The following is a 23,368-nucleotide window of genomic DNA, read 5'->3' as shown; positions in this document are numbered from 1 at the left end:
CAGCAGAATAACAGAGGTTCATCTTTCTGGGCTTAAAGCTGTAAAATATATTGAGCTGTGCTTTTGCTGTTGATAACATACAGTGATATGAGAGGAGGAACAGGCTGAGGGAGGAGCAACACTGTCAAAGAGCAGGACAGACAACAACTCCCACTGTCAGATGCATTCAATATCTAAAGCAGACATAACACAGATACTGTGTGTAAGATGCTCTCACTGCTTTACTGTGGAATGTTTCCTTTGGTTCTCATCATACTAAAAGGTAGGTTAAAGCAGGAAGAAGAAATGACTTTAGAGGATCTGTTTGCTAGAAACCACTGGAACAGCCAATCACACTTTAACATGGTCTTTAACAACATTTGTCTCTTTCTTCAGGTGTCAGCTGTGAACAACTGACTCCAGTCAAGGATGAAGAGTTCAGTTCAGAAGGCAGCTCTGTTACTCTGTCCTACACATACTCCAAAAAAGCTGCTGCCACTGATTATTTCTTCTGGTATCGACAACATCCAGGAAAACCACCACAGCTCCTCATCTCTCACTCTGCTTCAGGAGCAGGAAGAACTGATTCAATGAAAGGACTGAAGATTGAAGTGGAGCAAAACCAAATCAACATGACCATCACCTCTGCTGCAGTGACAGACTCTGCTGTGTACTACTGTGCTGTGAAGCCCACAGTGACAGGAAACAGCACAACTCTGTACAAAAACCTTTGGAGCAAAGACAACAGAATACTCCACAACATCCACTAGAGGGAGTCACACACTGCTCAGCCTTAGTGGTTTCTTATGATCCAGTCTGGATTCTTTTTACTCATGAGACACAGCTGTGATGAAGAGCTTTAGAAATGAAGATAATCTGACACCAGTCTCCTCCTACTGACCTGTAGAGGGGGCTGTTTGGCAGAGAACTGTTTCATTTCAGCTGTGAACCAAACACAACTCACAGAACCACTCACAACTTTGTCTCACTGAACAGTTACAACACTTCACCTCAGTGAACATGGAAAAACTCGCTGCTCTTTTGTTCTTCTCAGCTCTCGTAGGTACGTATGTTTCAGACAAGAAAACCTGAAACACAAAGACAGTTTCAAAGCATCTCAGGACCTGGTTGGAGTTTTTTAGTTGAAGCTCAGGATTTAACATTTCAAAGATAGAGATCTAAATGATAAAGACTCATCAGTAACAGCTGCAGACTCTGATGTTAATAGGATCATTTGTTTCCCTCATTAGGAAACAGCTTGGAGGATGATATTACTGCCAGCAGAGCTGAAGTGTTTTCATCAGAGGGTCGTACTGTTTCTCTGTCCTGTAAATATTCAGTTAAAGCTGAAAACCTCCAGTGGTACCGACAGGATCCTGGATCAGGTCCTCAGTATCTTCTCCTCATCACTGACACAAAGGAGCCTGATGTGGTGAAAGCAAAACCTCCACACCCTGGACTGACTGCTGAACTGAACGAGGAGAGGAATCGAGTGGATCTGCAGATCTCCTCTGCTGCAGTGACAGACTCTGCTGTGTACTACTGTGCTCTGACGCCCACAGTGACAGGAAACAGCACAACTCTGTACAAAAACCTTTGGAGCAAAGACAACAGAATACTCCACAACATCCACTAGAGGGAGCCACACACTGTTCAACCACGCCAGAGGAAACCAATCAGTTAGAGAAGCTCACAAGAGAAGAGAAAATCCAGATCTAAGAGGAGACGGAGAGATTCAGGGAGGAGCTGAGCTGTTACTGAACTATAGAAGAGAGAGGAACTTCCATATTCAGCACAGTTCAAAACACAGATCATAAACTTTACTTTTATTCAACATGCTGTCATTAGACTATAATCTACTGTCTCTACTGTTTGTCTCTACTCTAACAGGTATGTTACAATCTGCATTTGAAATCAAGGTTTAATTCCAATATTTTAGAAATGTGACTCACTTTTTGAGAGTTTTGTGACAGATTAAAAACAGATTTCTCTTTCTTCAGGTGTCAGCTGTGAACAACTGACTCCAGTCAAGGATGAAGAGTTCAGTTCAGAAGGCAGCTCTGTTACTCTGTCCTACACATACTCCAAAAAAGCTGCTACTGATTATTTCTTCTGGTATCAACAACATCCAGGAAAACCACCACAGTTCCTCATCTCTCATATGGGGTCAGGAAAACTATCATCAGATCCAGTCTCTGGACTGACTGTTACTGTGAGTCGGGATCAAACCCAAATGGATCTGCAGATCTCCTCTGCTGCAGTGACAGACTCTGCTGTGTACTACTGTGCTGTGAGGCCCACAGTGACAGGAAACAGCACAACTCTGTACAAAAACACAAGCTGACTCACCGACAAGCTGCTGGAAGCCTTTTTTCCAACAAAGTGCTGAACTCAACTTTTTGCCTCCACTAGAGGGCGACATTATGAAGTAGGCGGTGCACTACTTGTGCTCTCTGTTCAAGCATTGTGTCAATAATAACTGCTGCTGTGAAGAGAAGAATTGTCAGACTCAGTGTTGAACATCAGCTACTTTCTCCTGTTGCTTTAAACCTTCTTGTAGAGATGGAACATTGGCTGTGGATGATTCTTGCTGCTCTTTTCTTTGGTAAGATACAAAGCACAACATGTTTCCTCTTCAAACACTTTGACATATTACTGAGCTGTACAGTCAGAGCTTTCAATGTGTATGATAGAGAAAATCACAGCAGATCATTTGTGCTGACATTTGTTAGCTTGTAAAAACACTTTCTATGCTTCAAAGTGACAATGATCAGTGAAAATCACATCTATTCTACATGTCTGTGTGTCTGACTCTCTGGCTCCATAACTCTGTAAAGCTACTGATTGATCTCCTTGAATCAATCATCTTTATTGATTGATCTCTTCCTCTGCATGTTCTGTTCTTCCTCAGAGTGTAAAGGAGAAGACAGAGTGATCCAGGAAACAGGAGATGTCATTGCTGCTGAAGGAGAGACAGTTACACTCCCCTGTATATATGAGAGCAGTAGCACAAGTTCCTATTTATTCTGGTACAAACAAGAAGCAAATGATTTTCCAAAGCTTCTGCTGCAGCGTGTCTCAACAACAGCAGGTAATCCTGCAGAAAAACAGAAAGAGAGAATCGATGCTGTGGCCAACAAGACATCAGTTCCTCTGGAGATCCAGAAGCTTCAGCTGTCTGACTCTGCTGTGTACTACTGTGCTCTGCAGCCCACAGTGACAGGAAACAGCACAACTCTGTACAAAAACCTTTGGAGCAAAGACAACAGAATACTCCACAACATCCACTAGAGGGAGTCACACACTGTTCAACCTCAATGGTTTCTTATGATCCAGTCTAGATTCTTTGGACTGATCAGAATCAAACAACAGAAAATGAAGCAGTAAATGTCAGAGACACAGAGCTGCTCTGAAAGTTGAACAAACTCATTGTTTACTGCTCCTTCATCTCCAGAATTCAGAGAAACAACTACACATGTTTTTCTACTGAACTCTGCTGAGACCTCTGCAAACAGTAGATAGGAACATTGAACTCATTCATTAGAGCAGATCAGACGACACATTAGCACAAGTTCTAGTAAATGATTGAAGCCTCCCACCATTGTACCTGTCCCAGAGACAGCAGCAGTCAGCAGCCTTAATGACTACAGCCCTGTGGCTGTCACTGCCACTGTAATGACGTGTTTCCAGAGGCTGGTCCTAAGGCACAACAAATCTTCCCTTCCACCCACCATAGACCAAGACCAGTTTGCCTGTTGGAGTCCGTTGGGGTCGCAGACTTTTCAGAAAGTCATCAAAGGACGGAGGACCACAAACATCATCAAGGACTCATCTGATCCAGGCCACCACCTGTTCACTCTGCTGCCCTCTGGGAGGCGCTATAGGTCCACTGAGACCTGAACTTCCAGAGTCCTGAATAGTTTGTACTAAAGAACTGAACTCTGCCAATTGTTCTTGTTAATCCCTGTCACCACATGGAACCAGGATTAAGAATTTAAACCTGGAAGGCTGGACTAAGGTTTCAAATGTGGCTCAGAAGAAGGAATTAGAACGATTGAAGTTCTAGACAGGAATGAAAACCTAATGTCCTTTCAAGACCTGGAAACTATATTTAATTTACCAAGTAAAGACTTGATGAAATTCCTACAAATAAGGAAGGGGAAGAAACTTCATCTAAACATTGCTCAGGTAAAGGATTGATTTCCTCAGTTTATCAATTTAAGCTCAAGGTTCACAAGGGTCCTAAAGGAAAACTGTACAAGCAGCAATGAAAGAGATTAATGAAGCCTACAAACAGCTGGAAGAAAATATTAGAGGAAACAAAGATGATCACCTGGTCCCGCCCTCTGAAGTCCCCCTCAGCCAATGAGATTCTTTGTGTCTCCAGAGCAGAAATGTTTGAGGAAGTAAAAGCACAATCAGCTTGATGTTGAGGAGAAGGGCTGTGCAGCAGAGAGGCTGTTTAGTTGCTTGATTCTACTGCAGTGGAAGAACATTGTTCATCTGCTGTCTGTTTGGCTTCAACAACTCCAAAGACATGTTGCTTTACCTCTTTTTGCTTTTATCTGACTTCATAGGTGAGTTTCACAACTAATGAGTGTCTCAGTTCACCTGCTGCTTTAACAAGATATTTGCTCTACATTTCATAAGCAGAGGTTTATCTGTGGAACTTTACACTTTCCATGATAGAAAAACAGGACGTTTGTCTTGGTTTTTAAATCCATGTCAGAATGATCACATGGTGAAGAAAAAGTCAACAACCTCTGTTGAGTCTCTTCATGGTTGAATCTCTTGCAGACTAACTGACATGAATAACTCTCATTTTGCAGCCATGGGCTCCATGAACAGCATCAAGCCAGAAAGTACAGAAGAAGTTGTTGAAGAGGGAAGAACCATCAGCCTGACCTGTAAATATGAGGGTTCTATCTACAGTATCCAGTGGTACCAACAGAACCACAGATCCAGACCAGAGTTCCTGCTCTCCATCACAGAGGAAGGATTGATTCATCCAACTCTTTCTGATTTCTCAGCTCACATTGACAAAACACAGAAACGTGTAGATCTGAAGATCATCTCAGCTAAAGTGACAGACTCTGCTGTGTACTACTGTGCTCTGAGGCCCACAGTGACAGGAAACAGCACAACTCTGTACAAAAACCTTTGGAGCAAAGACAACAGAATACTCCACAACATCCACTAGAGGGAGTCACACACTGTTCAACCAAGCCAGAGGAAACCAATCAGTTAGAGAAGCTCACAAGAGAAGAGAAAATCCAGATCTAAGAGGAGACGGAGAGATTCAGGGAGGAGCTGAGCTGTTACTGAACGATAGAAGAGAGAGGAACTTCCATATTCAGCAGAGTTCAATACACAGACCATAAACTTTCCCTTTATTCAACATGCTGTCATTAGACTATAATCTACTGTCTCTACTGTTTGTCTCTACTCTAACAGGTATGTTACAATCTGCATTTGAAAACAAGGTTTAATTCCAATATTTTAGAAATGTGACTCACTCTTTGAGAGTTTTGTGACAGATTAAAAACAGATTTCTCTTTCTTCAGGTGTCAGCTGTGAACAACTGACTCCAGTCAAGGATGAAGAGTTCAGTTCAGAAGGCAGCTCTGTTACTCTGTCCTACACATACTCCAAAAAAGCTGCTGCTGGTGATTATTTCTACTGGTATCGACAACATCCAGGAAAACCACCACAGTTCCTCATCTCTCACACAGGAAAAGGAAAACTATCATCAGATCCAGTCTCTGGACTGACTGTTACTGTGAGTCGGGATCAAACCCAAATGGATCTGCAGATCTCCTCTGCTGCAGTGACAGACTCTGCTGTGTACTACTGTGCTGTGAGGCCCACAGTGACAGGAAACAGCACAACTCTGTACAAAAACCTTTGGAGCAAAGACAACAGAATACTCCACAACATCCACTAGAGGGAGTCACACACTGTTCAACCTCAATGGTTTCTTATGATCCAGTCTAGATTCTTTGGACTGATCAGAATCAAACAACAGAAAATGAAGCAGTAAATGTCAGAGACACAGAGCTGCTCTGAAAGTTGAACAAACTCATTGTTTCCTGCTCCTTCATCTCCAGAATTTAGAGAAACAACTACACGTGTTTTTCTACTGAACTCTGCTGAGACCTCTGCAAACAGTAGATGGGAACATTGAACTTATTCATTAGAGCAGATCAGACGACACATTAGCACAAGTTCTAGTAAATGATTGAAGCCTCCCACCTTTGTACCTGTCCCAGAGACAGCAGCAGTCAGCAGCCTTAATGACTACAGCCCTGTGGCTGTCACTGCCACTGTAATGAAGTGTTTCCAGAGGCTGGTCCTAAGGCACAACAAATCTTCCCTTCCACCCACCATAGACCAAGACCAGTTTGCCTGTTGGAGTCCATTGGGGTTGCAGGCTTTTCAGAAAATCTTCAAAGGAAGGAGGACCACAAACATCATCAAGGACTCATCTGATCCAGGCCACCACCTGTTCACTCTGCTGCCCTCTGGGAGGCGCTATAGGTCCACTGAGACCTGAACTTCCAGAGTCCTGAATAGTTTCTACCTAAGAACTTAACTCATTCAATTGTTCTTGTTAATCTCTGTCACCACATGGAACCATGAGTAAGAATTTAAACCTGGAAGGCTGGACTAAGGTTTCAAATGTGGCTCAGAAGAAGGAATTAGAAAGATTGAAGTTCTAGACAGGAATGAAAACCTAATGTCCTTTCAAGATCTGGAAACTATATTTAATTTTCCAAGTAAAGACTTGATGAAATTCCTACAAATAAGGAAGGGGAAAAAACTTCATCTAAACATTGCTCAGGTAAGGGATTGATTTCCTCAGTTTATTAATTTAAGCTCAAGGTTCACAAGGGTCCTAAAGAAAAGTGTACAAGCAGCAATGAAAGAGATTAATGAAGCCTACAAACAGCTGGAAGAAAATATTAGAGGACATAAAGATGATCACCTGACCCCGCCCCTGAAGTCCTCCTCAGCCAATCAGATTCTTAGTGTCTCCAGAGCAGAAATGTTTGAGGAAGTAAAAGCACAATCAGCTTGATGTTGAGGAGAAGGGCTGTGCAGCAGAGAGGCTGTTTAGTTGCTTGATTCTACTGCAGTGGAAGAACATTGTTCATCTGCTGTCTGTTTGGCTTCAACAACTCCAAAGACATGTTGCTTTACCTCTTTTTGCTTTTATCTGACTTCATAGGTGAGTTTCACAACTAATGAGTGTCTCAGTTCACCTGCTGCTTTAACAAGATATTTGGCCGCCATTTTATGACTTTGACAGCTGAAAACTCACAATCATCTGTCTTTGTCATGACGTCCTGTACAATCTAGTTATGATGTGAGCTCCAGTTGAGCTGTTTGTGTCCACAGAGTAACACTGTACACTGACATTTTCCACTGTCTTCTCCTCTCAGCCTCATGGACAATGTTGCTCTAATGGCTTCATTTTCTCCACTTTTTCCAGGACTAATAGCTGGAGACACAATCTCTCCTGAACGAGCTGAGGTCAGTGGAACAGAAGGACAATCTGTCACACTCACGTGTCAATATGAAACAACATATAGTCATCCTGAACTTCACTGGTACAAACATCATTCTGACCTTCAGGCTCCTCAGTTTATTCTCTGGAAAGGAGCAAGATCACGGAGTGGAGCTGAACATATTCCTGATAAACGATATCAGTCCCAAACAACATATACATCAACTACACTGACCATAAGCAGACTAACCCTGGCAGACACAGCTCTCTACTACTGTGCTCTAGAAACACAGTGATACAAAGTGTAGAAGAGACTGTACAAAAACCTGAACACAGATATCTGACTCCTCTTCAAAGAGGAGGGAAGTGGTATTCAAACCACAGCTTCATATCAGATGGATTCTGCTAATTCCTCTTTTATCAGAGTCACTGTGGTTACAGCTGCTACAACATACAGTGATATGAGAGGAGGAACAGGCTGAGGGAGGAGCAACACTGTCAAAGAGCAGGACAGACAACAACTCCCACTGTCAGATGCATTCAATATCTAAAGCATACATAACACAGATACTGTGTGTAAGATGCTCTCACTGCTTTACTGTGGAATGTTTCCTTTGGTTCTCATCATACTAAAAGGTAGGTTAAAGCAGGAAGAAGAAATGACTTTAGAGGATCTGTTTGCTAGAAACCACTGGAACAGCCAATCACACTTTAACATGGTCTTTAACAACATTTGTCTCTTTCTTCAGGTGTCAGCTGTGAACAACTGACTCCAGTCAAGGATGAAGAGTTCAGTTCAGAAGGCAGCTCTGTTACTCTGTCCTACACATACTCCAAAAAAGCAACTAATGAAAATTTCTTCTGGTATCGACAACATCCAGGAAAACCACCACAGTTCCTCATCTCTCATCTGGGGTCAGGAGGACTCTTATCAGATCCAGTCTCTGGACTGAATGTTACTGTGAGTCGGGATCAAACCCAAATGGATCTGCAGATCTCCTCTGCTGCAGTGACAGACTCTGCTGTGTACTACTGTGCTGTGAGGCCCACAGTGACAGGAAACAGCACAACTCTGTACAAAAACACAAGCTGACTCACTGACAAGCTGCTGGAAGCCTTTTTTCCAACAAAGTGCTGAACTCAACTTTTTAGCTCCACTAGAGGGCGACATTATGAAGTAGGCGGTGCACTACTTGTGCTCTCTGTTCAAGCATTGTGTCAATAATAACTGCTGCTGTGAAGAGAAGAATTGTCAGACTCAGTGTTGAACATCAGCTACTTTCTCCTGTTGCTTTAAACCTTCTTGTAGAGATGGAACGTTGGCTGTGGATGATTCTTGCTGCTCCTTCTTCTCCAGAATTTAGAGAAACAACTGGACGTGTTTTCCTACTGAACTCTGCTGAGACCTCTGCAAACAGTAGATGGGAACATTGAACTCATTCATTAGAGCAGATCAGACGACACATTAGCAGAAGTTCTAGACAGGAATGAAAACCTAATGTCCTTTCAAGATCTGGAAACTATATTTAATTTAGCAAGTAAAGACCTGATGAAATTCCTACAAATAAGGAAGGGGAAGAAACATCATCTAAACATTGCTCAGGTAAAGGATTGATTTCCTCAGTTTATTAATTTAAGCTCAAGGTTCACAAGGGTCCTAAAGGAAAACTGTACAAACAGCAAAGAAAGAGATTAATGAAGCCTACAAACAGCTGGAAGAAAATATTAGAGGAAACAAAGATGATCACCTGGCCCCGCCCACTGAAATCCTCCTCAGCCAATCAGATTATTTGTGTCTCCAGAGCAGAAATGTTTGAGGAAGTAAAAGCACAATCAGCTTGATGTTGAGGAGAAGGGCTGTGCAGCAGAGAGGCTGTTTAGTTGCTTGATTCTACTGCAGTGGAAGAACATTGTTCATCTGCTGTCTGTTTGGCTTCAACAACTCCAAAGACATGTTGCTTTACCTCTTTTTGCTTTTATCTGACTTCATAGGTGAGTTTCACAACTAATGAGTGTCTCAGTTCACCTGCTGCTTTAACAAGATATTTGGCCGCCATTTTATGACTTTGACAGCTGAAAACTCACAATCATCTGTCTTTGTCATGACGTCCTGTACAATCTAGTTATGATGTGAGCTCCAGTTGAGCTGTTTGTGTCCACAGAGTAACACTGTACACTGACATTTTCCACTGTCTTCTCCTCTCAGCCTCATGGACAATGTTGCTCTAATGGCTTCATTTTCTCCACTTTTTCCAGGACTAATAGCTGGAGACACAATCTCTCCTGAACGAGCTGAGGTCAGTGGAACAGAAGGACAATCTGTCACACTCACGTGTCAATATGAAACAACATATAGTCATCCTGAACTTCACTGGTACAAACATCATTCTGACCTTCAGGCTCCTCAGTTTATTCTCTGGAAAGGAGCAAGATCACGGAGTGGAGCTGAACATATTCCTGATAAACGATATCAGTCCCAAACAACATATACATCAACTACACTGACCATAAGCAGACTAACCCTGGCAGACACAGCTCTCTACTACTGTGCTCTAGAAACACAGTGATACAAAGTGTAGAAGAGACTGTACAAAAACCTGAACACAGATATCTGACTCCTCTTCAAAGAGGAGGGAAGTGGTATTCAAACCACAGCTTCATATCAGATGGATTCTGCTAATTCCTCTTTTATCAGAGTCACTGTGGTTACAGCTGCTACAACATACAGTGATATGAGAGGAGGAACAGGCTGAGGGAGGAGCAACACTGTCAAAGAGCAGGACAGACAACAACTCCCACTGTCAGATGCATTCAATATCTAAAGCATACATAACACAGATACTGTGTGTAAGATGCTCTCACTGCTTTACTGTGGAATGTTTCCTTTGGTTCTCATCATACTAAAAGGTAGGTTAAAGCAGGAAGAAGAAATGACTTTAGAGGATCTGTTTGCTAGAAACCACTGGAACAGCCAATCACACTTTAACATGGTCTTTAACAACATTTGTCTCTTTCTTCAGGTGTCAGCTGTGAACAACTGACTCCAGTCAAGGATGAAGAGTTCAGTTCAGAAGGCAGCTCTGTTACTCTGTCCTACACATACTCCAAAAAAGCAACTAATGAAAATTTCTTCTGGTATCGACAACATCCAGGAAAACCACCACAGTTCCTCATCTCTCATCTGGGGTCAGGAGGACTCTTATCAGATCCAGTCTCTGGACTGAATGTTACTGTGAGTCGGGATCAAACCCAAATGGATCTGCAGATCTCCTCTGCTGCAGTGACAGACTCTGCTGTGTACTACTGTGCTGTGAGGCCCACAGTGACAGGAAACAGCACAACTCTGTACAAAAACACAAGCTGACTCACTGACAAGCTGCTGGAAGCCTTTTTTCCAACAAAGTGCTGAACTCAACTTTTTAGCTCCACTAGAGGGCGACATTATGAAGTAGGCGGTGCACTACTTGTGCTCTCTGTTCAAGCATTGTGTCAATAATAACTGCTGCTGTGAAGAGAAGAATTGTCAGACTCAGTGTTGAACATCAGCTACTTTCTCCTGTTGCTTTAAACCTTCTTGTAGAGATGGAACGTTGGCTGTGGATGATTCTTGCTGCTCCTTCTTCTCCAGAATTTAGAGAAACAACTGGACGTGTTTTCCTACTGAACTCTGCTGAGACCTCTGCAAACAGTAGATGGGAACATTGAACTCATTCATTAGAGCAGATCAGACGACACATTAGCAGAAGTTCTAGACAGGAATGAAAACCTAATGTCCTTTCAAGATCTGGAAACTATATTTAATTTAGCAAGTAAAGACCTGATGAAATTCCTACAAATAAGGAAGGGGAAGAAACATCATCTAAACATTGCTCAGGTAAAGGATTGATTTCCTCAGTTTATTAATTTAAGCTCAAGGTTCACAAGGGTCCTAAAGGAAAACTGTACAAACAGCAAAGAAAGAGATTAATGAAGCCTACAAACAGCTGGAAGAAAATATTAGAGGAAACAAAGATGATCACCTGGCCCCGCCCACTGAAATCCTCCTCAGCCAATCAGATTATTTGTGTCTCCAGAGCAGAAATGTTTGAGGAAGTAAAAGCACAATCAGCTTGATGTTGAGGAGAAGGGCTGTGCAGCAGAGAGGCTGTTTAGTTGCTTGATTCTACTGCAGTGGAAGAACATTGTTCATCTGCTGTCTGTTTGGCTTCAACAACTCCAAAGACATGTTGCTTTACCTCTTTTTGCTTCTATCTGACTTCATAGGTGAGTTTCACAACTAATGAGTGTCTCAGTTCACCTGCTGCTTTAACAAGATATTTAGCCGCCATTTTATGACTTTGACAGCTGAAAACTCACAATCATCTGTCTTTGTCATGACGTCCTGTACAATCTAGTTATGATGTGAGCTCCAGTTGAGCTGTTTGTGTCCACAGAGTAACACTGTACACTGACATTTTCCACTGTCTTCTCCTCTCAGCCTCATGGACAATGTTGCTCTAATGGCTTCATTTTCTCTACTTTTTCCAGGACTAATATCTGGAGACACAATCTCTCCTGAACGAGCTGAAGTCAGTGGAACAGAAGGACAATTTGTCACACTCAGATGTCGATATGAGACAACATATGCGGTTCGCCTTTACTGGTACAAACATCATTCTGACCTTCAGGCTCCTCAGTTTATTCTCTGGAAAGGAGCAAAGGGGTACACAGGTCAATATATTTCTAATAATCGATATCAGTCCCAAACAACAGATACATCAACTACACTGACCATAAGCAGACTAACCCTGGCAGACACAGCTCTCTACTACTGTGCTCTAGAAACACAGTGATACAAAGTGTAGAAGAGACTGTACAAAAACCTGAACACAGATATCTGACTCCTCTTCAAAGAGGAGGGAAGTGGTATTCAAACCACAGCTTCATATCAGATGGATTCTGCTAATTCCTCTTTTATCAGAGTCACTGTGGTTACAGCTGCTACAACATACAGTGATATGAGAGGAGGAACAGGCTGAGGGAGGAGCAACACTGTCAAAGAGCAGGACAGACAACAACTCCCACTGTCAGATGCATTCAATATCTAAAGCATACATAACACAGATACTGTGTGTAAGATGCTCTCACTGCTTTACTGTGGAATGTTTCCTTTGGTTCTCATCATACTAAAAGGTAGGTTAAAGCAGGAAGAAGAAATGACTTTAGAGGATCTGTTTGCTAGAAACCACTGGAACAGCCAATCACACTTTAACATGGTCTTTAACAACATTTGTCTCTTTCTTCAGGTGTCAGCTGTGAACAACTGACTCCAGTCAAGGATGAAGAGTTCAGTTCAGAAGGCAGCTCTGTTACTCTGTCCTACACATACTCCAAAAAAGCTGCTAGTAATGATAATTTCTTCTGGTATCGACAACATCCAGGAAAACCACCACAGTTCCTCATCTCTCATCTGGCATCAGGACAACTATCATCAGATCCAGTCTCTGGACTGACTGTTACTGTGAGTCGGGATCAAACCCAAATGGATCTGCAGATCTCCTCTGCTGCAGTGACAGACTCTGCTGTGTACTACTGTGCTGTGAGGCCCACAGTGACAGGAAACAGCACAACTCTGTACAAAAACACAAGCTGACTCACTGACAAGCTGCTGGAAGCCTTTTTTCCGACAAAGTGCTGAACTCAACTTTTTAGCTCCACTAGAGGGCGACATTATGAAGTAGGCGGTGCACTACTTGTGCTCTCTGTTCAAGCATTGTGTCAATAATAACTGCTGCTGTGAAGAGAAGAATTGTTAGACTCAGTGTTGAACATCAGCTACTTTCTCCTGTTGCTTTAAACCTTCTTGTAGAGATGGAACATTGGCTGTGGATGATTCTTGCTGCTCTTTTCTTTGGTAAGATACAAAGCACAACATGTTTCCTCTTCAAACACTTTGACATATTACTGAGCTGTACAGTCAGAGCTTTCAATGTTTATGATAGAGAAAATCACAGCAGATCATTTGTGCTGACATTTGTTAGCTTGTAAAAACACTTTCTATGCTTCAAAGTGACAATGATCAGTGAAAATCACATCTATTCTACATGTCTGTGTGTCTGACTCTCTGGCTCCGTAACTCTGTAAAGCTACTGATTGATCTCCTTGAATCAATCATCTTTATTGATTGATCTCTTCTACTGTATGTTCTGTTCTTCCCCAGAGTGTAAAGGAGAAGACAGAGTGATCCAGGAAACAGGAGATGTCATTGCTGCTGAAGGAGAGACAGTTATACTCCCTTGTACATATGAAACCAGTTACTCTGGTTCTACACTGTTCTGGTACAAACAAGAAGCAAATGATTTTCCAAAGCTTCTGCTGCAGCGCGTCTCAACAACAGCAGGTAATCCTGCAGAAAAACAGAAAGAGAGAATCGATGCTGTGGCCAACAAGACATCAGTTCCTCTGGAGATCCAGAAGCTTCAGCTGTCTGACTCTGCTGTGTACTACTGTGCTCTGAGGCCCACAGTGACAGGAAACAGCACAACTCTGTACAAAAACTTTTGGAGCAAAGACAACAGAATACTCCACAACATCCACTAGAGGGAGTCAAACACTGTCACAGTATCTTACAGTTGCTAACTCACATTTCTCTACACTGAGTCCAATTTTTCAAGACTCTTCACACAGTCAGTACAACAGCAGTCGGTGTGGACGACTCTGTGGGTCACTTTCCACTGCTCGGACACAAAATGCAGACAATCACCACATCTTCAAACTTGGTTCAAAACATAAAACTTGATACAAAATGACTGTAAATCAGCCTGATACTTTCTACATTCATTCATTGATGATCTCTATGAAAGACTTGTACCAGGTGAGGAAAGGGGGCAGCTGAGGCTGAATCCACTGGGTTTTGTAATTGTGTGGGACCATGTGGTGTTTCATTGTTCTCTCCCAGTCATCTCAATGGTTTCTTATGATCCAGTCCAGATAATGAAAGACAGCAGGCAGAGTCGCTCTGACGTGTGATGCGTGGACATCAGTTGCAACTGAATCTTACGTTGCACACTCTATGCGTGAGATGAGCAACAACTGGAAGCTGGTAAGTCATGTCCTCCAGAGTGATGAGTGAGAGTCACACCGGTGCAAATGTAGCTGAGCTGCTGCAGAAAGTAGCAGAAGAAAGGCAGATTACAGACAAAGATTTGGTGTTAGTCACTGACAACGCATCAAATATGGTTGTTGCTGCTCAACTGGGAAAGTTCCTACATGTGAAATGCTATTCTCACACTCTCAACCTGGCCTCTCAGAAAGCACTCAAGTTGCCTGCTGTGGAAAGTCTCCTGAGGAGGGTGAGATGGATTACCACGTTTTTTCATTTAATAATAAAGAAAAGATAAATGTGTTTTACTTCAATGAATGGATATTTTAAAATATATACTGCTCACAATAAGTTAGGGATATTGTTATTTATATGAGTGCTTTTCCTATTTGGTCTGAATTTTAATAAAATAAGTAAAAGTTCCCTTTGATATCACTAATAATGAATGAGAAGAAACATTTTCATTAGTTTAATATTTATTACCCCAAAAATTTAGACAATAACAAGGATAGCCCCAAATAACAAAAATTGACAATGTCAGTAGCGGGTGTTTCCACCATTTGCCACAATGACAGCGACGTCTCATGCTCCTCACTTGCCTCATGATGTTGTTCGGAGGCAATGCGTTCCACTCTTCCACAAGTGCTACACACAGTTCTGCCAGGTCACGTGGGGGTGGGGTACGATCATCCAGTCTCTGCTTCAGCTGGTCCCAGACGTGCTCTATGGGGTTCAGGTCAGGGGACATTGCTTTGGCCTGTCACTCCTGGGGCTCCACTCCTGGGTCTGTCATGAACTCTGCCAGTAGTTCTGTGTCTTGATGCAAGTCTGCTGATGACACTTTGAGACACAGCAAGATCACGAGCAACATCTGACTGCCTGCCACCGACCCAAAGGTGTGCTATGGCCAGGTGGCGCTGCTCGTCCATGAAGTGACTTCGTGTGTTCATGGCTGTTTGAATGATGAACTTGTAATGACTTACTGACAATACCAGCTTTTATACCCACAGAATGTTGAAGTTGATGTCACATTGAAAAGGGTTTTCTTTTAGTATTTTTTGGTATTGGCCCCAAAATGTAAGTCACACTGTACACAGTGAGCCCATTACATGGAAAACACAAAATGACGTGTGTCTGTCACCCCAATACAATTTCCTCCCTATCCCAAAAATCTCTGAAATGAAACAAACACTGTATGTATGACATCCACTGAGTCTCTCACATTATCCCTAACTTACTGTGAGTAGTGTACATTACAAGTAACGACAGACTGAACAAAACTTGTACAGGAAGGTTTGGGGTTCAGCTTATTTCTAAATTAACAAGCCTAAACTGAGTATTGAAAAAAGTTTTCCACACCACTTCCCTCAAATTTCTCTGCACAAGCTGCAGAACTAGTTGCCCCAACTTAAGCAACTTCTACACTGACAGCAGATAGCACAGAGAGTGGTACAGGATTTTAGCCTCCTAAAAGGATTTTATGGATATCTACAGGAAAACCTATTGCCCACCACACCTAGGCTGATGCAGTTCTTTACACTGTCCTCCTCCCTTCACTGGTTGCTGTCTACGAACAAGAGGTGCACACTAATAACACTGGCTCTGTGTCACAGGGAAATGCCAGAGCAGATGTACCTGCAAAAGCAGCCACAAAACAAAAACATGCTGTTCAGAGTCTTGCCACGACTGAAACACCACTAACACCTACAGCTGATTTTAACACCTACTTCAGACCAGAGAGAAACCTGAACAGAGACATGCATGGAAGAAAGCAGGTTATTCTCTCACTGACAAAGTGTGGTGTGATCCAAATAGTAAACCTTTATTATCTAAATGCTTGTTTCCTCACAATAAAAAAAAGAAAGGTTTTTCTCTGGCCCGGCCCACTGAAGTCCTCCTCAGCCAATCAGATTCTTTGTGTCTCCAGAGCAGAAATGTCTGAGGAAGTAAAAGCACAATCAGCTTAATGTTGAGGAGAAGGGCTGTGCAGCAGAGAGGCTGTTTAGTTGCTTGATTCTACTGCAGTGGAAGAACATTGTTCATCTGCTGTCTGTTTGGCTTCAACAACTCCAAAGACATGTTGCTTTACCTCTTTTTGCTTTTATCTGACTTCATAGGTGAGTTTCCCAACTAATGAGTGTCTCAGTTCACCTGCTGCTTTAACAAGATATTTGGCCGCCATTTTATGACTTTGACAGCTGAAAACTCACAATCATCTGTCTTTGTCATGACGTCCTGTACAATCTAGTTATGATGTGAGCTCCAGTTGAGCTGTTTGTGTCCACAGAGTAACACTGTACACTGACATTTTCCACTGTCTTCTCCTCTCAGCCTCATGGACAATGTTGCTCTAATGGCTTCATTTTCTCTACTTTTTCCAGGACTAATAGCTGGAGACACAATCTCTCCTGAACGAGCTGAAGTCAGTGGAACAGAAGGACAATCTGTCACACTCACATGTCAATATCAGACTACAGATAATGTTATTTACCTTCACTGGTACAAACATCATTCTGACCTTCAGGCTCCTCAGTTTATTCTCTTGAAAGGAGCAAGATCAGCGAGTGGAGCTGAACTTATTCCTGATAAACGATATCAGTCCCAAACAACAGATACATCAACTACACTGACCATAAGCAGACTAACCCTGGCAGACACAGCTCTCTACTACTGTGCTCTAGAAACACAGTGATACAAAGTGTAGAAGAGACTGTACAAAAACCTGAACACAGATATCTGACTCCTCTTCAAAGAGGAGGGAAGTGGTATTCAAACCACAGCTTCATATCAGATGGATTCTGCTAATTCCTCTTTTATCAGAGTCACTGTGGTTACAGCTGCTACAACATACAGTGATATGAGAGGAGGAACAGGCTGAGGGAGGAGCAACACTGTCAAAGAGCAGGACAGACAACAACTCCCACTGTCAGATGCATTCAATATCTAAAGCATACATAACACAGATACTGTGTGTAAGATGCTCTCACTGCTTTACTGTGGAATGTTTCCTTTGGTTCTCATCATACTAAAAGGTAGGTTAAAGCAGGAAGAAGAAATGACTTTAGAGGATCTGTTTGCTAGAAACCACTGGAACAGCCAATCACACTTTAACATGGTCTTTAACAACATTTGTCTCTTTCTTCAGGTGTCAGCTGTGAACAACTGACTCCAGTCAAGGATGAAGAGTTCAGTTCAGAAGGCAGCTCTGTTACTCTGTCCTACACATACTCCAAAAAAGCAACTAATGAAAATTTCTTCTGGTATCGACAACATCTAGGAAAACCACCACAGTTCCTCATCTCTCACACAGGGAAAGGAGAAATCTTAAATCCAGGCTCTGGGCTGACGGTTACTGTGAGTCGGGATCAAACCCAAATGGATCTGCAGATCTCCTCTGCTGCAGTGACAGACTCTGCTGTGTACTACTGTGCTGTGAGGCCCACAGTGACAGGAAACAGCACAACTCTGTACAAAAACCTTTGGAGCAAAGACAACAGAATATTCCACAACATCCACTAGAGGGAGTCACACACTCTTCAGCCTCAATGGTTTCTTATGATCCAGTCTAGATTCTTTGAATTAATCAGAATCAAACAACAGGAAATGAAGCAGTAAATGTCAGAGACACAGAGCTGCTCTGAAAGTTGAACAAACTCATTGTTTCCTGCTCCTTCATCTCCAGAATTTAGAGAAACAACTACACGTGTTTTTCTACTGAACTCTGCTGAGACCTCTGCAAACAGTAGATGGGAACATTGAACTCATTCATTAGAGCAGATCAGACGACACATTAGCACAAGTTCTAGTAAATGATTGAAGCCTCCCACCATTGTACCTGTCCCAGAGACAGCAGCAGTCAGCAGCCTTAATGACTACAGCCCTGTGGCTGTCACTGCCACTGTAATGAAGTGTTTCCAGAGGCTGGTCCTAAGGCACAACAAATCTTCCCTTCCACCCACCATAGACCAAGACCAGTTTGCCTGTTGGAGTCCATTGGGGTCGCAGACTTTTCAGAAAATCTTCAAAGGAAGGAGGACCACAAACATCATCAAGGACTCATCTGATCCAGGCCACCACCTGTTCACTCTGCTGCCCTCTGGGAGGCGCTATAGGTCCATTGAGACCTGAACTTCCAGAGTCCTGAATAGTTTCTACCTAAGAACTTAACTCATTCAATTGTTCTTGTTAATCTCTGTCACCACATGGAACCAGGATTAAGAATTTAAACCTGGAAGGCTGGACTAAGGTTTCAAATGTGGCTCAGAAGAAGGAATTAGAAAGATTGAAGTTCTAGACAGGAATGAAAATCTAATGTCCTTTCAAGACCGGGAAACTATATTTAATTTTCCAAGTAAAGATTTTATGAAATTCCCACAAAAAAGGAAGGGGAAGAAACTTAATCTAAACATTGCTCAGGTAAAGGATTGATTTCCTCAGTTTATTAATTTAAGCTCAAGGTTCACAAGGATTCTAAAGAAAAGTGTACAAGCAGCAACGAAAGAGATTAATGAAGCCTACAAACAGCTGGAAGAAAATATTAGAGGAAACAAAGATGATCACCTGGCCCCGCCCACTGAAGTCCTCCTCAGCCAATCAGATTCTTTGTGTCTCCAGACCAGAAATGTTTGAGGAAGTAAAAGCACAATCAGCTTGATGTTGAGGAGAAGGGCTGTGCAGCAGAGAGGCTGTTTAGTTGCTTGATTCTACTGCAGTGGAAGAACATGGAAGTCACACACTGTCACAGTATCTCACAGTTGGAAACTCACATTTCTCTACACTGAGTCCAATATTTGAAGACTCTTCACACAGTCAGTACAACAGCAGTCAGTGTGGACGACTCTGTGGATCACTTTCCACTGCTCAGACACAAAATGCAGACAATCACCACATCTTCAAACTTGGTTCAAAACCTAAAACTTGATACAAAATGACTGTAAATCAGCCTGATACTTTCTACATTCGTCTACATCTGCACCTACAAAGAAATAAAACTATGAAACGTCATGAACTTGGGGTGGTACGGTGGTGCAGTGGTTAGCACTGTCGGCTCACAGAAAGAAGGTTCCAGGTTTGAACCCCAGTCTGTGGTGTGTGTGGAGTTTGCATGCTCTCCCTGTGCCTGCATGGGTTCTCTCCAGGTACTCCGGCTTCCTCCTACAATCCCTAAAACATGCATGGGATAGGTTAATTGGCCACTCTAAATTGCCTGTAGGTGTGTGTGCATGTGTGGTCTTTTTGTGTGTCAGCCCTGCGACTGACTGGCGACCAGTCCAGGTCCCCCCTCTCGCCCATAGTCAGCTGGGATAGGCTCCAGCTCAGATGTCATGGTGTCTCAGGTGTCATGAACTCCTAACTGAGACGTACAACACTGAGCACCTCCTTTCATTCCCTGATGAAAACTTGTGGTCAAAGGTTGAAAACAGGGTTGATTACCACTGATATATATGGTTAGGGAAAAAGTCCACAGATGGAATCAATCAATCCAGATTCCAAACTCTTCACCGTGGCCTAGACCAAAGAGCTTCCCAAGGAGGTCAGGGACAAGATCATGGAACTGGCTAGAAGGGTCTACAAGACCATCGCCAAGCAGCTGGGTGAGAAGGTGACAACAGCAGGTGCTATTATTCACAAATGGAAGAAACATCAAATCTGATGAGGGTGACATCATCTCCTTGGGTCTGGAGCTCCATGCAAGATCTCACCTCATGGAGTTTCAATGATAATGAGAACGGTGAGGAATCAGCACAGAACTACTCGGGAGGAACTTGTCAATAATCTCAAAGCAGCTGGGACCATAGTCACCAAGGAAACAGTTGGTAACACACTACGCCATGAAGGACTGAAATCCTGCAGGGCCCTCAAGGTCCCCCTGCTCAAGAAAGCACATGTACAGGCCCGTTAGAAGTTTGCCACTGAATATCTGAATGATTCAGAGAAGGACTGGCTGAAAGTGTTCTGGTCAGATGAGACCAAAATCGAGCTCTTTGGCATCAAAGAACACTGTCTCCACCGTCAAACATGGAGGTGGAAACGTTATGCTTTGGGGGTGTTTTTCTGCGAAGGGGACAGAACAACTGCACCGTATCAAAGGGAGGACGGATGGGGCCATGTGTCGTCAAATCTTGGGTGAGAACCTCCTTCCCTCTGTCAGGGCATTGAAAGTGGACCATGGGTGGGTATTTCACCATGACAATGATCCAAAAGACACGGCCAAGGCAACAAAGGATTGGCTCAAGAAGAAGCATATTAACCCCTTAACACTCCGACGGCCCGCCGGCGGGCCGTCATGCTATTTCTCGGACATGTCTGTGTTTTTTTGTACCTACATAACTACTGCATTTAAGGTGGTGTGCATGCAGCATATCATTCGAAAGCTGAAAGTCTTTTCAGCGATATAAACCTTTACAAGATAAAACAACAACTTTAGGTAGAACTAAACCATCTTCTAAAAAACAACAAAGTAATAACTGTCGTCGCTCACTGTTTTTATTTTTTTACTAGTCGCCCTGCGGTTCAACACGCAGCGCAACAACAACAAAAATGGTCTTGTTTTGTCGGGAAAAGTCTAAAGAATCACGTCGAGTTGAAAAATGCGGTCAAAAACATTTCTTTAGGTGCATAAATGATCAAAAGTTGCAATCGAATTTTTCCGACTGAAAACTACAGTGCACTATTGCTCCTTCGTTTCTACGTTTTGTCGCCTCTGTTTTGTTTTGAAAATTAATACCATGAAGCTTGGTTTGTAGTCCCTGCCCTCTGCTTTTGATTGACACCTCATTTGACCATCCAGGAAGATCTATGGCCCCCCCACAGCCAGAAATAGCCAATGAGCGACTCTAACACGTTAAAGTGCACCGCCCACTCTGACGCTTGTCTTCTCCGCCTATCATATCTTACGCTGAATCTGATCTAATGGCCGTGTAGCCAATGAGATTGCAGTCGTGGGGAAGTGTCACATGTTGTGATTGTGGAAGGAGGAGGGGCTACAAGACCGTGCGTAAACAAATATACTGGATGTCAGCTAGTCGTGTGTACGTGCGTAAAAACAGTAGTGATTTTCTTATGGCTCGGCTCGCTAAAAAGTGCCGGTTCTTTCAGCTCCCCAGGTTCTCCGCAGATGTTTTTTGTTGCTTAAATTGATTTATTAACAAAATAATGTAAAATTACGTGTAAAATTAATTAATTTTCCTGCGGTCACTCATTTTGTCACCTTCTCAGCGTGTTGTCTCTTTAGGGGCTGTTCTCTCTCTCTTTCTCTCCTGTGTCTGTAACCCCCGCTACCGCAACACCCCCCCCCCCCCCCCCCCCCCGGCTTAGTGCGGACACGCCGCACGTCAGGTACTTGACCAATCACGTGAACGAAAAAACAAAAAGCGGCTGCGGCTCCCGTCCTTCACTTCAAAGATGGCCATTGCGGTCGCGACCGACATATCACTTAGAAACAGGAGAGAGCAAAAGGGCCATGTGGCTGTGGGTTTTTGTTCCCAGCAATCAAGAGCATTCATTCACATAAAGGTATTGATTTCTGATCATAGCACTTTTTCTGACTAATTTCTTATAATGCAGGTTTAGTTTCAATAGAATAATGAGCATTCAATGTGTTCTCTCTTACATAACGATTTTTGTACTACTAATTGTGAATATGAATATGAATATGAATAGTAGTTGTAGTAGTAGTTTGTAGTTATTGTACACATGTATGTACAGTGAACATTTGGTTTTGTTTTTCTTCACTAAAATCACTGAAACACTCTGCAGCGTTTCTGATTTATTTTACTTACATTGACTGTGAAGTTGCACAATTTATACAGTAAAGTCTTTTTGTTGCAATGGACTCTTTGTTCTAATACATGTTGATGATTTAAGAAAAGGAAATGTGATTGCTTGGCCCCACCCACTGAAGTCCCCCTCAGCCAATCAGATTCTTTGTGTCTCCAGAGCAGAAATGTTTGAGGAAGTAAAAGCACAATCAGCTTAATGTTGAGGAGAAGGGCTGTGCAGCAGAGAGGCTGTTTAGTTGCTTGATTCTACTGCAGTGGAAGAACATTGTTCATCTGCTGTCTGTTTGGCTTCAACAACTCCAAAGACATGTTGCTTTACCTCTTTTTGCTTTTATCTGACTTCATAGGTGAGTTTCCCAGCTAATGAGTGTCTCAGTTCACCTGCTGCTTTAACAAGATATTTGCTCTACATTTCATAAGCAGAGGTTTATCTGTGGAACTTTACACTTTCCATGATAGAAAAACAGGACGTTTGTCTTGGTTTTTAAATCCATGTCAGAATGATCACATGGTGAAGAAAAAGTCAACAACCTCTGTTGAGTCTCTTCATGGTTGAATCTCTTGCAGACTAACTGACATGAATAACTCTCATTTTGCAGCCATGGGCTCCATGAACAGCATCAAGCCAGAAAGTACAGAAGAAGTTGTTGAAGAGGGAAGAACCATCAGCCTGACCTGTAAATATGAGGGTTCTATCAACAGTATCCAATGGTACCGACAGAACCACAGATCCAGACCAGAGTTCCTGCTCTCCATCACAGAGTCAGGATCGACTCATCAAACTCTTTCTGATTTCTCAGCTCACATTGACAAAACACAGAAACGTGTAGATCTGAAGATCATCTCAGCTAAAGTGACAGACTCTGCTGTGTACTACTGTGCTCTGAGGCCCACAGTGACAGGAAACAGCACAACTCTGTACAAAAACCTTTGGAGCAAAGACAACAGAATACTCCACAACATCCACTAGAGGGAGTCACACACTGTTCAACCAAGCCAGAGGAAACCAATCAGTTAGAG

At 42.7% G+C, this 23,368-nt stretch overlaps 1 long non-coding RNA gene and 8 gene segments (V, D, J or C); all 9 read left to right on the top strand.

Moving 5' to 3' along the window:
- The first annotated feature begins 161 nt into the window (after positions 1-161).
- On the top strand, positions 162-1,659 carry LOC121193479. The segment is given in 3 exon segments: positions 162-262; positions 376-1,042; positions 1,230-1,659. Coding segments are annotated over 2 exon segments (429 nt in total).
- Positions 1,660-1,726: 67 nt separating this feature from the next.
- Positions 1,727-2,342, top strand: LOC121193514. The segment is given in 2 exon segments: positions 1,727-1,869; positions 1,980-2,342. Coding segments are annotated over 2 exon segments (399 nt in total).
- Positions 2,343-2,454: 112 nt separating this feature from the next.
- LOC121193487 lies at positions 2,455-3,285 on the top strand. The segment is given in 2 exon segments: positions 2,455-2,584; positions 2,891-3,285. Coding segments are annotated over 2 exon segments (423 nt in total).
- Positions 3,286-4,395: 1,110 nt separating this feature from the next.
- On the top strand, positions 4,396-5,277 carry LOC121193499. The segment is given in 2 exon segments: positions 4,396-4,556; positions 4,809-5,277. Coding segments are annotated over 2 exon segments (411 nt in total).
- Positions 5,278-5,358: 81 nt separating this feature from the next.
- Positions 5,359-8,788, top strand: LOC121193476. The segment is given in 2 exon segments: positions 5,359-5,433; positions 8,236-8,788. Coding segments are annotated over 2 exon segments (399 nt in total).
- A 502-nt stretch (positions 8,789-9,290) lies between these two features.
- LOC121193524 lies at positions 9,291-10,638 on the top strand. Its single transcript, XR_005895295.1, has 3 exons — positions 9,291-9,478; positions 9,743-10,393; positions 10,507-10,638. It is a non-coding gene; the product is annotated as an uncharacterized LOC121193524 (long non-coding RNA).
- Positions 10,639-11,610: 972 nt separating this feature from the next.
- On the top strand, positions 11,611-23,318 carry LOC121193498. The segment is given in 2 exon segments: positions 11,611-11,749; positions 22,948-23,318. Coding segments are annotated over 2 exon segments (411 nt in total).
- Positions 12,331-13,169, top strand: LOC121193506. The segment is given in 2 exon segments: positions 12,331-12,658; positions 12,772-13,169. Coding segments are annotated over 2 exon segments (402 nt in total).
- Positions 13,228-14,646, top strand: LOC121193488. The segment is given in 2 exon segments: positions 13,228-13,379; positions 13,686-14,646. Coding segments are annotated over 2 exon segments (423 nt in total).
- Positions 23,319-23,368: the final 50 nt, after the last annotated feature.

This window comes from Toxotes jaculatrix, chromosome 14 (genome assembly GCF_017976425.1).
Source record: "Toxotes jaculatrix isolate fToxJac2 chromosome 14, fToxJac2.pri, whole genome shotgun sequence".
In the NCBI taxonomy this organism is placed as follows: domain Eukaryota; kingdom Metazoa; phylum Chordata; class Actinopteri; family Toxotidae; genus Toxotes; species Toxotes jaculatrix.
The sequence above is the reverse complement of the archived record's forward strand: the minus strand, read 5'-3'. Positions and strand labels throughout refer to the sequence as shown.